At 30.3% G+C, this 12,935-nt stretch overlaps 2 protein-coding genes across 2 annotated transcripts; one reads left to right on the forward strand and one right to left on the reverse strand.

Moving 5' to 3' along the window:
- Positions 1 to 123: 123 nt before the first annotated feature.
- CLUP02_12922 (uncharacterized protein) lies at positions 124 to 589 on the reverse strand (the record flags this gene model as incomplete). Its single annotated transcript, XM_049291880.1, has 3 exons — positions 124 to 246; positions 306 to 442; positions 505 to 589. 3 exons carry the CDS (start codon positions 587 to 589, stop codon positions 124 to 126), a joined length of 345 nt encoding a protein of 114 aa, XP_049149026.1.
- Positions 590 to 1,263: 674 nt separating this feature from the next.
- CLUP02_12923 (uncharacterized protein) lies at positions 1,264 to 2,386 on the forward strand (the record flags this gene model as incomplete). The annotated part of the gene is made up of 7 exons (XM_049291881.1): positions 1,264 to 1,381; positions 1,472 to 1,499; positions 1,586 to 1,717; positions 1,782 to 1,840; positions 1,916 to 2,093; positions 2,153 to 2,257; positions 2,308 to 2,386. 7 exons carry the CDS (start codon positions 1,264 to 1,266, stop codon positions 2,384 to 2,386), a joined length of 699 nt encoding a protein of 232 aa, XP_049149027.1.
- Positions 2,387 to 12,935: the final 10,549 nt, after the last annotated feature.

The raw sequence follows: 12,935 nt of genomic DNA on the forward strand, positions 1-12,935 counted from the left end.
TGGCGGGTCAAGCTCGATTAAGGTAAGATTGAGCGAGGTGGCCGGCCACTCTGAGCAGAGAACCTCAAGTGTTGTCCTTCTTAGGGACTCTATTCGTATGTATAGAACCAGCGCCTAGGTTCTCTAGGTTTTTGGGCTGATGCCACTGTCATATTCCCTCGCCTTCTTACGCTCAGAGTCGTATCTTCCAACACCCGTACGTTGGAGCACAGTCCATCGTCTCAGCATGAGAAGGAATCCGTAATCCTGGGCAAGAGCGTAAGCTGAGAAGCAAAGCCTCGCGCGAGGACCCTCTTAGCCGGCACCACTGGGCAGCATCGTTGGTCGGTTCGGGTCGGTTTGGAACTTTGAAAGACCTTCGCATCGGTACGTCTCGTCTCATCATTCTTTCCGCTGAATTCTCCAGTTATCAGACGGGGCGGGAGGAGGGGCTTAAGCTTGACTCGATGACCGAAACATGCAAAAAAATATCTGAGATAGTGAGGCTCTCTAGACTCTGCCCACCCGCTCTCTCTCTGGATTTGCGCGGCTGGTCCGGAAGCCTAGTGGCCAATAACCTTTCTGATTTTGCTGACCTCCATATTGCCATACTGCCGTATTGCAAGGACTACTCCGCAATAAAGTCTAAGTCATGAACGATCCTAAGCAACGAGATCAGCATTATCATCGACTCTTCCAATGTCGGGGAATCCTGTCAGGCTGTCAAGGAGGAATCCGCGCGGTCCACGGCTCGACCGAAAGCGAGCAGGGGGCAGCCGCGGGCTTCGATTTGGGTTTCTTGCAATCTTAACCATAAACCTTTTCCCGCAAAAGCCAAAGACGCATAGTCACTAAACTCTAGGCTAAATCTAGGGTATTTCACCGCCCGTCTGAATAAGCATCTTACCTTTGTCGGGACGGAAGCAAAAGAGAAGAGACCGGGGAAGGTTCTATTGGGCTCTGAAGGCGCACTTTATCTGCTGCAGAGGGAAACCTTGGACGGACATTTGACCATGGACCGCCCAGTCCACGTCCCCATGCCAAGAGGACGGTTATTCCGGCTTTCATTATGAGCTGCCGCCTCAAGTTGGAGAATTTACGGATACGGCTATAGATACTGCATGCCGATAGAGACACAATGCTGCGCGCAGAAGAACTAACAGGAAGAGATTGAGTCGACTCTAAATGTGTTCCTGGATGCCGAAAGAGACTGCATCCGCGGCGTATTGCTTCATGGGGTATTTTAGACTTCTTGAAGCCGTGCTTTTTATCTCTTCTTGTGGGATGTGTCTCTCGTCTCGCCTTCTAGAACCGTTTCTTTCTCGGACCCGGTGCTCCTCGAAAAGTCCGTTAGGCTCCATAACTCATAAGTGGCCAAGACAGCGCCGCTCACCAACAGGGCGTAAGCAAGAAAATCGTGCTGCCTTCGCTGCCCCTCCTTACTCCAGCCACCCCCCCCCCCCCCCCCCCGGCTACCGACCACAACCTCCAGAAGAACATCGACAGATCCCAGAGGAGCTGTGAGGTATGCCAAGAAGACCAAGACGACGCTAGGAGCAGTGGCTGACAACGCTTAAATTCATGCTTAAACCTGCTCATGGTGCAGTGGCGCTGGCCTCCTGCTTGGCTTATTTACAGTGGCAGTTTTCCTAGTCATCGCTCCTGGCTCAGCCAACCACGAAGGCTTCCAGTCTATCTATCATTCAGTCGAATTCTCGTCATCTTGGCATCCGGTCGCGTAACAGCGGTTAGATGGGCGTGGCTCAACCCGAGGAATGTACTGATTGGCGCCTCGGACTAAGCTTGTCTCTCTGCTTAATCCACCGCCGTGATTTGATGCAAGGATACATCGGCGTCTTGTGTGCCCCCCCATCCTCCACCCCTTTCTTCGCTTAGCCCGTCCAGCGAAGGAAACCTTGGCTCTCCCACATCACAGGGTATTCAGTAATTACCCTGTCGGATTGTGTGCGCGTCTGCGGCACCAGTGGACAATCGGTCTGGTGGCTCGCCTCTTCTTTCTCTCGTCACTCCTACGGATATAATCGGTCGACGGGCATGCCGTTTCCCAAGTCTTTACCCGCTTCTCTCGCACAGAAAGCAGGACTCGGTTCTTGGTACGAGCCACCAAATCAGAATGAAAGAGTCCATGGTGCTACTAATCCGTGACTCCAAGTACGAGCCCCCAAGGATACGAGCGCACCAGACATGTGCCACGGAATGCCCAGCAACGCCAACCTGGTCTTGGCAGCAATAGAAAGAGGCTGACCCTCCCTCGTTTGTGTGCAATGGTTCGCCGTTTAGCGGGACACACATCCTGATTCACCCAAGATCCATAGGATCACCGCCAAGTCCAGGTTTGTGCCTGTTTGGGCAGGCCAAGGAGTGGACGGCCATGTTCTCAAAATGATACGGATGCTACGGGGCCCGCGTCCAGCTAATCTGTGGCTGATGCCGATGCGCCGATGATCGTCGTCTATCTTACATGTGTACGGATATCTGTAGGTACTTGATGAGCCCCCTTCGAATTAGAAACTCTCTGTATCCGTGCATGTAGAATAATACTCCCGAACTTTGGCAGTGGATACGCTTTCGTGCCGTGGGCCGAAGTGGCAGTCAGTACCTAAATTCTGTCTACGACTTCACGATGGGCGAGGATATTCTGCCAGCAGCTCCCGCTATTCTGCCACTAAGTGTGGCTGCGGCCGCTATACGACCGCCGGTCTCGGGTACATACGTAAGCTAGGCTCTGCGTAGTTAGTATTTAAATAAATTAAACTAATTAGAGGCCGTTAATTAACTTATAGTTAATTAAATTATTTTAGTAAAAAGTATAATAATTAATAAATTAGCTTAATTCGACGTAATTAACGAAGTAGCCTAATTAATTACTTAATTAACTACTTAACTAACTATTAATTACTTTATATAGCCTATAGCCCGTAATTTAATAACTTCTTTTACTTTAGCCTCGTACTTATTAATAAGTCTATTTATCTCGCTTTTTATTATAAAATTAATATCGTAAATATAATCCTCGTTAGCTAGATCTTATAATATGTCTAATTATATAAGATTATTAATTAATTAAGATTACGATTTTATAAGCGTTAATAACTAAAGAGCTCTTATAAAATTAATTATATTATTATTAACTATATTAATTATTTTATTAATAATAACTTATTAATACCTCTATTATATTTTTATACTAAGCTCGTATATATTAAAATTATATATAATTTCGAGGCCTCGTTAAATAAAAATAGCCCTACTTAATACTAAAGGTATTATTCTAGCACGTATAGCTTTAACGAGGTAATGCGGGATATTCTTATAAAGAATATGAAAAGTAAATATTCATATAGAAGCAAGAATATATGAATATAGGGGATATAAGCGTATATAAAAGAGGTTTTTGTAGTAAAGAGAGTAATATAGTTGAATTACTATATGAGAAGTTGCTTGCTTAACGAAAGGTCTAGGTAGGCAAATACACGCCTACATATAGGAATAAAAACCTCCTACTAGAATATTCCATTACTTATTAATTATGATATAATTAATAAGCGTATACGTAAGTGAATGCGTAATCGTAGTACGTAATTCCGCCTCGAGTAAATTCCAGATTATTTAGTTACCTTCCAGTACTTTCCATTGCTCACGTAAGCTTATATAAGCAGTATTGCTTACATAATCAATACCTATAATAATCTACAGAAATCGTAGATTAATATGGTATATAGTTTGCTTACGTAATATTGATAATAAGGCGAATAATAAGGTAAACAAAGCTACCTTCGTAACAATTATTAATAATAGTAATATTAATACGGGTACTATTTTTATACGTTTAGTAACTTCTTCGTACTTAAATATAAAGGGCTTTTATCTAGAGGAGGTACTTCGATTAATAACTAGCTTTTTTAACTTACTTATTATAACTATTATAATACTTATTATAAAGCCCTATAAGTAACTCTTACCTCGGACTTATAGGGGATTAAGTAGGGGAATAAAAGTACTATTATTAATAATAAGCTCTAAGCGTTACTAGAACTAATATAAATAAATCTCTTTTAATAATATTAAAGTACTATCCTTAATATACTACTAAAGAACGTAGTAATAAAGTAGTTTATAAGTAGTTCGAATTAAGTAATATATACACTTTTTTAATAGCTTTTTTAATAAACTTAAATTTAGCTATTTACTTAGCGTACTAAGTCCTTATAAAAGTTACTTAAGGGTATTATAGTATATATACGGACGTACCTTTTTTAAAAATAATTTTATAATAATACTTAATACTTTAGCCTAGTAATAGGTTCAATAAGCGCTAATTATAACTACTTAACCTACTTGAAAAATAATTAATTTATTAAATACGGCTTTAAGGTTACTTATATAATAATAAACTCGTATTTTAATACTTATATATAAGGATTTAATAATTAATATAGTTAAGTAACTAAAATACCTAATTTAGTTAATTTAAATAAATATAAGTTTCTTATACTACGGCTTAAACTAAGTATTAATAACGTAATTAACTACTATTATAAAGTACTTAGTAATTTAAAATTTAAATAATTAGTTATAGTATATAGTTATTAATTAGTTATAGAGGAGATTACCCTAATTTATAAGGAATTACTAAAAGTAAGAGTTATATATAACTATATTAGTCTTATCCCTCGTAACTAAGCTAAAGTAACGCCGGGTCCGGGTTAGTATATTAAAGTTAACGTACTAGCGGTAGAGTATATATAGTATTATTTTAAATTAGGTATTATTATTAAGGGTATTAAGTAAAATAATTTTAAAATCTATATATATAACTTATAAAAAGGGAATTTCGTAGGCCCGGAATAATACTAATAGCTAATCGATAGCCTAATTATAATTAGCTTCTTTTTCGTTAAATAAAAAGTAGCTCGTAACTTAAAAAGTATAACTATTATTAATTACTCTATAAATATTAAATAATAGTATATTAAATCGGTTAGTTTTATATATAGAATTTATTAATAAAATATCCGGATATTATTAAAGTAAGGAAATCGTAGTAATAAATATAATAAATAAGCTCGTAATATAGCCCGCGTCGTTACGTTAGAAATAGTATTAATACTTTATTAAATTATATAATTAGTTAAATAACTACTTAATAAGGGTCCTATTACTTAATTCGTTATAGCGGTAAGTAGTTAATATATTAAGTATATTACGGGCGACGATGTTATTATAATCGCTACTTTTTAACCACAGGCTCGAAAGGATTTAAATAGGTCGAATGCCCTTATTTTATTAATTAACGATTTAGTCCTTCTTACTACGTAGTAGCGCGCGATAGTAATATTGTTACGAAGGTAACTTTGTTTACCTTATTATTCGCCTTATTATCAATATTACGTAAGCAAACTATATACTATATTAATCTACGATTTCTGTAGATTATTATAGGTATTGATTATGTAAGCAATACTCTAGCACGTATAGCTTTAACGAGGTAATGCGGGATATTCTTATAAAGAATATAAAAAGTAAATATTTATATAGAAGCAAGAATATATAAATATAGGGGAAATAAGCGTATATAAAAGAGGTTTTTATAATAAAGAGAGTAATATAGTTAAATTACTATATAAGAAGTTGCTTATTTAATAAAAGGTCTAGGTAAGTAAATATACGCCTATATATAGGTATAAAAACCTTCTACTAGAATATTCTATTGCTTATTAATTATGATATAATTAATAAGCGTATACGTAAGTGAATGCGTAATTATAGTACGTAATTCCGCCTCGAGTAAATTCTAGATTATTTAGTTACTTTCTAGTACTTTCCATTGCTTACGTAAGCTTATATAAGCAGTATTACTTATATAATTAATCCCTATAATAATCTACAGAAATCGTAGATTAATATTGTATATAGTTTGCTTACGTAATATTGATAATAAGGCGAATAATAAGGTAAACAAAGTTACCTTCGTAACAAATACTGCTTATATAAGCTTACGTAAGCAATGGAAAGCACTGGAAGGTAACTGAATAAGCTGGAATTCTCTCGAGGCGGAATTACGTACTACGATTACGTATTTACTTACGTATACGCTTATTAATTATATCATAATTAATAAGTAATGGAATATTCTAGTAGGAGGTTTTTATGCCTATATATAGGCATATATTTACCTACTTAGACCTTTTATTAAGTAAGTAACTTCTCATATAGTAATTTAATTATATTACTCTTTTTATTATAAAAACCTCTTTTATATACGCTTATTTCCCCTATATTTATATATTCTTATTTCTATATAAATATTTACTTTCTATATTCTTTATAAGAATATCCCGTATTACCTCGTTAAAGCTATACGTATTAGAAATATATAAAAGCGTTAGTATTATTAAATAGTTAGTTATAATAGTTATAGAAGTTATTAACTATTACGGCAGTGGGCACTAGGGCCCTGTGGGCCCTATAGCTCAGCCTTAGGCTGCGAAGCTAAGCTCTTAGTAGTTACGTAACGAGCTAGACCGCTAGGCCTAAAGGGCTAGCTTACTAACTTTTACTTATTATTCTATTTTTTCTCTCTTTATATTAAGTTTTTAGTTAATTAAGTTAATATAATAGCGTTTTAACCTACTTTAAGTTCCCTTTTATAATACTACTTAATATTACTTAATTAACTATTTTTTAAAAATAGAACGATAATATTTTAATTAATTAACTACTTATTATCCTAATTAGCTACCCCTATTAAAAAAGTATATAAAAAAGCTAAGTAATAGTTAACTAAATTAATTATATATAAGTAGTATAATTAATACTCCCTAAGTATATACCCCCTTTATTAAATATAATAATTAGAAAATATAACTAAAAAGGCTAAGTCTCTTTTTATATTAACGGCTTTTAATAAAGTTACTATTTTTATAAGTTTTAATAGAGCGTTATAAGCCCTAATAAAGGCGCTAAGCTCTTAATTATTAACCCTAAGGTTATACTATTTAACTAACTAATAGAGCGCTTTTTACTCTCTATTACCTAGGCTAATTACTTAGTATACTTTAATAACGTAGCTAATTAGCTTATTTTACTTATTTATATCTATAATAATATCCTTTTTAAAAAAAATACTAAGTAATATATTAACCTCGACTTTATTTAAGAGCTATATTTTAAAAATAATAAAAAGACTTTATTTAAATAGATCGAATAATAATTAAAAATACGTATTACTTAGTACTAATTAAAGTAAGTCCTGGCCTTTATTATTAGCTAGCTAAGTAATAGTATTAAGTACTTATATATAATAACTTATAAAAACCTCGACCTTATATATATTATTATTATAAAGCTCCGTATTATAAAAAAAGCCCTTACCCGAGCTTATATTAATAATATAATCATAATTAAAAAACTAAAATAGTTAGAGAACGGCTCTTAGGCTAGCTCTATTTAGGATATTATTACCCTTAGTATATTAGAATAATAGCTAATATACTTAAAGACGTAGAGTAGCCATAAAATTACTTTAGCCTCGTTTTATCCTATTACTTACGGCTCTTAAAAAATACTTAATATACTTATTTTTATAAATAATAATACTAACCTTAAGTTCGACTACTAGCTCTAGTATATTATAAAGCGCTTAGAAAATACTAATTATAATATAAATAAGTACTACTTAGAGTATATTATTAATAAGATTAGAAATAGTATTATAGAGTTTATATACTTAAGACTAACTTTTAACGAGATTATTATAGCTAAGTAGCTACTCTACGAGCTTAAGTCGGCTTATACTAACCTAATTATTATAAACAACGCTAGTTATAAACTAAATATACTTATAATTATATTTAAAAACGTTTATTAAAAGCGCTCTATATTTATTAAGCTCGTGCGTATTAATAAGCTTTTAAAGTTTTAATAAAAGCGCCGTTTTTATAATAAGCTATTTATATATTTTCGTAACTAGGCTATATTAAAATACTTAGATAATATAACTACTTTTTAAAAATATACTAAGTACGTTACTTAGCTAGTTAATATAATATAGCCCCCTTTTATAAAGGACCGCTTAGTTAAGGCTTTTAGCTAGGCCCGCTAGACCTTAAGTAAAAGTAATAAAAATAATAAAAGTAATAAAAATAATAGAAGTACTAAAGGTATTAAATAGAACTAAAGTCGTACTTTTACCTATAAGACGATTCCTAAAGCTTTATATTAAAAGCTCAAGGATAATAGCGCTTACTTTATTTATAATAATATTAAATATATTTTTAAAAACTATTTTAAGAAACTAAAGATTATTATAGCCGCTATTAACGCTATTATAGGCCTTATTAAAATAGAGTTAGGTTTAAAAAACTAAAACCCTTAGTAAAAATAAACTCTTAACTAGGGGATATATATAAAAAGGATAAGAGATTAGTAATTAATTTAGTAAACTTATAGGATTTTATAAGGGGCTAGCCCTTTAAAATAGAGCTTATATTAGTATTTAATAAATATAAAATTTACTTAAGAGCTTTATTTAATATAAGAGTTAATAAGTATAAATTTATAAATAACTATATAACCCCTTTATTATAATAGTTTTATACGGCCCTATTTTATGAATTATAAAACTTAATCCTTATTACCGGGTTTAATAAAGAGCGATTAAATAATATTAGTATAGTATAAACCGCTAATTTATATATTAATTAACGGGTCCTTTTAAAAATACCCCTCTTTTAGCTTAATACGGGCCGCTACGACCTAATTTAAAATAAAAGTAGTTTAAGTATTATAAAATAAACCTTGATATTCGTTATTAATAACTAATATAGCCTAAGGACTTATTATTATAAAAGACGCCCTTTACTATTATTAGGGATATTAAGGACCTATATACCTTAGAAGTTATTAATATATAATACTAAATCGACGCTAATTATTAATAAAACATATTTAAAATAAATATAACCCGCTATAACTAAAAGCTTTAGTAATAATAAATAAAAGGTATATTAATTAGGATATTATTATACTTATTAAAGATAATAGCTTATTAAATATAGTAGTTAAATAAGGCTAAGAATATAAGAAAAATAGAGCGCGCTCTTAATAATATTAGTATTACCCCTATAGAAAGGGCTAAGTAATAAAAACTATATTTAATAATAATATAAATAGATATTATTTTTATTAATACTCCCGCTTTTAAAAAGAACTTAAAATAGAACGATATTGAAGTAAGCTCTATATTACTTAATAAGCTTAACTATATTATAAAAAATAAAAAAGAAGAAATAGACCCCTTATTTAATAATAACTAGGTTATTTATAACTTTATAATAACGAACTTATTAAAGTATTTTATAATGGATTCGGGATGCGGCCGGCGACAGGACGCCGATGACTCAGCGACCGGTGCACGGATCGCATTACGAAAGAACTTTCTAAGAAGCAGAGCTCTTACGAAGGACTCTGCAAGCTTTAGTCTTACAATACACCCATACCTACATTGTAGCCTCGCTAGTTAAGTGCTCATAGCCTAATCTCTTACATATTTATAGCCTTAGACCGACGTTTTTAATAAAGTAATTAGTAATATATTAGTACTTTATAAGCTATATAACTATAAGATCGAGCTTTTAAATAGTAATAAAGAGAAGCTAACTTATTACCCTTTATATAAGTAGTTAGTACCTAAGCTAGAGGCTATAAGAGCTTATTTATTAAAATACTTATAAAAGGGATTTATTAAGCTAAGTAATACTCTTTTAATATTATTAATACTATTTATAAAAAGGATAATAATAATTTGCGCTTTTACGTTAACTTTTATAAACTTAATAAGGTTATAAAAAAAGACTATTATTTATTATTACTTATTAATAAGACCCTTACGTAGCTAAGTAAAGTAAAGGTATTTACTAAATTAAATATTAAGTAGGCTTTTTATTATATCCGCTTTAACTTAGTTTTTAAAGATTTAATAACGTTTAAAACTTATTACGGGGTATATAAATATAAAATAGTACTTTTTAAGCTTTATAACGGGCCTATTATATATTAATAATATATAAACGAGATATTAATAAAGTACTTAGATAACTTTCATATAATATATATAAATGATATCCTAATCTTTTCTAATAACCCCCTTTAGTATTAAAAATATATTACTAAAATACTAAACTACTTATAAAAAGTAGGTTTATAAGTAGATATTAAAAAGTACGAATTTAGTATTATTTTTATAAAGTACTTAGGCTTCGTAGTTTTAATAAAAAGTATATAACTAAACGAGGAAAAAGTCTTTATAATTAAAAACTAAAAACTACTTATATTACTTAAGGGTATTTAGTCTTTTTTTAAGTTTTATAACTTTTATAAAAGATTTATAAAAAATTACGGCCGCTTAGCTAGGCCCCTTACGAAGCTAATAAATAAGGGAGTTCTTTTTAACTTTAGTACTAATTATAAAACGGCCTTTAAAGTTATAAAATTAGCGCTAACGTTAATATTTATTTTTTATTATTTTAAGCTAAAGCTATTAATATAGCTAAAAACTAATACTTCTAACTTAGTATATATTAAAGCGCTATTATAATAATAAGAAGATAATATGTTATAATACTTAATAACCTTTTATTTAAAAATAATAAGTAGTATAGAGCTTAATTATATTATTTATAATAAAGAGATATTAATAATAATACTATACTTAGAAAAATAGCGCGCGGAGCTTATAAGTTATAAGTATAAGTTCGACGTTATTATAAATTATTAGCTATTATTATTTTTTATAACTAAGCGCCTACTTAACTTATAATAAGCCCGCTAAGCTAGTATATTAGCGGACTTTAATTTTTAAATTTATTATTATTTAAAGAAAGAGAACGTACTAGCTAATACTTTATTATAAAAATAGAGGATATTTATATTTAGTAAGTACTAAAGGAGGCTAATAAGACCTAAGTCCTCTTATTACTAAGACTACTATTCTCTAATATTATAATAAAATTATAAACGTTATTAAGTACCGTAATTAGTTAATTATAGCTTATGATTAGCTCGCTCTTATTAAAAAACGAGCTCTAGGGGTATTTATTAAGAAAAAAATTCTAAAGCTTAATAAAAACCTTATTATAGCGTCCCTTATATTAATATAAATATTAGTAACTAAAGGGTATAAGTACTAATTTATTTAAAATAACGGATTATTAATAATAAATAAGAAGCTCGTAATACCTAAAAAAGAGAACTTTTATATTATAATTATTTATAAGGTTTATAAATAAAAGCTCCTTACTTACTTAGGGCGTAATAAAGTTATAAAAATAATTAAATAATAATATTATTAGCCGGGCTTAATAATAAATACTTATTAATATATATAGAACTATTATACTTATTACTAATTATAAAAGCTATATAATAAGCCCCCGGGGGAGCTAAGGCTACTTCTAGTACTTAACTACCCGTAATAATATACTTTTACTAACTTTATAATTATTTTTATCAATTAAAAAGGATTTAATAATATTTAAATAATAATAAACTATTTAAGTAAGAAAATAATATTTATTTTTTATTATAAAACTATTATAATAAAAGATATAAGCCGAATGTTTTATAAACGGGTATTACTTATTTTCGGCTTATTAAAGACTATTATATTAGACCGAGGCCCTTAATTTATTTTTAACTTTTAGGGGGAGCTTTATAAGATCTACGGGGTTAAGCTATAGTTATTAATAACTAACTACTTTTAAATAAACGGCTAAATAGAAGTACTAAACTAGTATATTTTATAGTAATCAAAACTATTAGTTAATTAATATTAAAATAACTAGAGTAATATACTACTTATAGTTAACTTTACTTATATTACTTAGCTTAGCGAGATTATAAAGCTATTATTATATAAAATAGAATTTAGTTATTAGCTACGGCTCTTTTTTAATTAGTTTAAATAAACTTATTAATTCGGCTTTATAAAAAAGAAGCTAAACCGTACTAATACGTAGTATATAGCCTAAGGGATATATAAGGCCTAGGAGACTACTAGGGATAATATAAAAGTTATTTAAGTATAATATAAGAAGTATATTAACTATTACTAGCGCCTAAATAACTTAAAGCTAAGAGACTAGGTTTTTATTAATACTTTATATTAAAAATCTATTAACGTAAATAAGCTATAGTAGCTATAAGCTAGGTTATAGCTTATTATTAATACTAAATAGGGGGGTATATAAATTATAAAACTATTAATAAATAGCTAGGTATACCTAGTTTTCTACTTAAATAAGCTAAAAAAGGCCGCTAATAACCTACTACCTAAGTAGAACTAAGACCTATTATTACTAATTATTAATAATAATAATAAACTAGAGTACGAAGTCTTAGAAGTTATTAAATTATACTTATATAAGGGAAAATTATAGTACTAAGTAGATTAAAAAGGGTACGATATAGATCCGATTTAATATAACGTAAAGAGCTTTAAATATATACTAATAGCGCTCTAAGCGTTTTATTATTAATATATCATTACTAAGGGCTTATTATAAAACTTAAATATATAAATAAAAGCTATTATAGCTAGCGATTTATTATTATAGAGGGACGATAATAATATAATAATAATAATTATAATTATAAATTTGCTAAAATAAGGGGTAATTTAGAAGTTTATTTTTTAGTATTATAAATAGCGCCCTTTAGTATAGAGGGGGGGGTAATATTATAATAATAAGTACTAAGGCCCTATAGGCCCTATAGCTTAGCCTTAAGTTACGAGGCTAAGCTCTTAGTAATTACGTAACGAGCTAGACTACTAGGCCTAAAAGGCTAGCTTATTAGCTTCTACTTATTATTCTATTTTTTCCCTCTTTATATTAAGTCTTTAGTTAATTAGGTTAATATAGTAGCGTTCTAACCTA

Source organism: Colletotrichum lupini, chromosome 6 (assembly GCF_023278565.1).
Source record: "Colletotrichum lupini chromosome 6, complete sequence".
Classification (NCBI taxonomy): Eukaryota; Fungi; Ascomycota; class Sordariomycetes; order Glomerellales; family Glomerellaceae; genus Colletotrichum; species Colletotrichum lupini.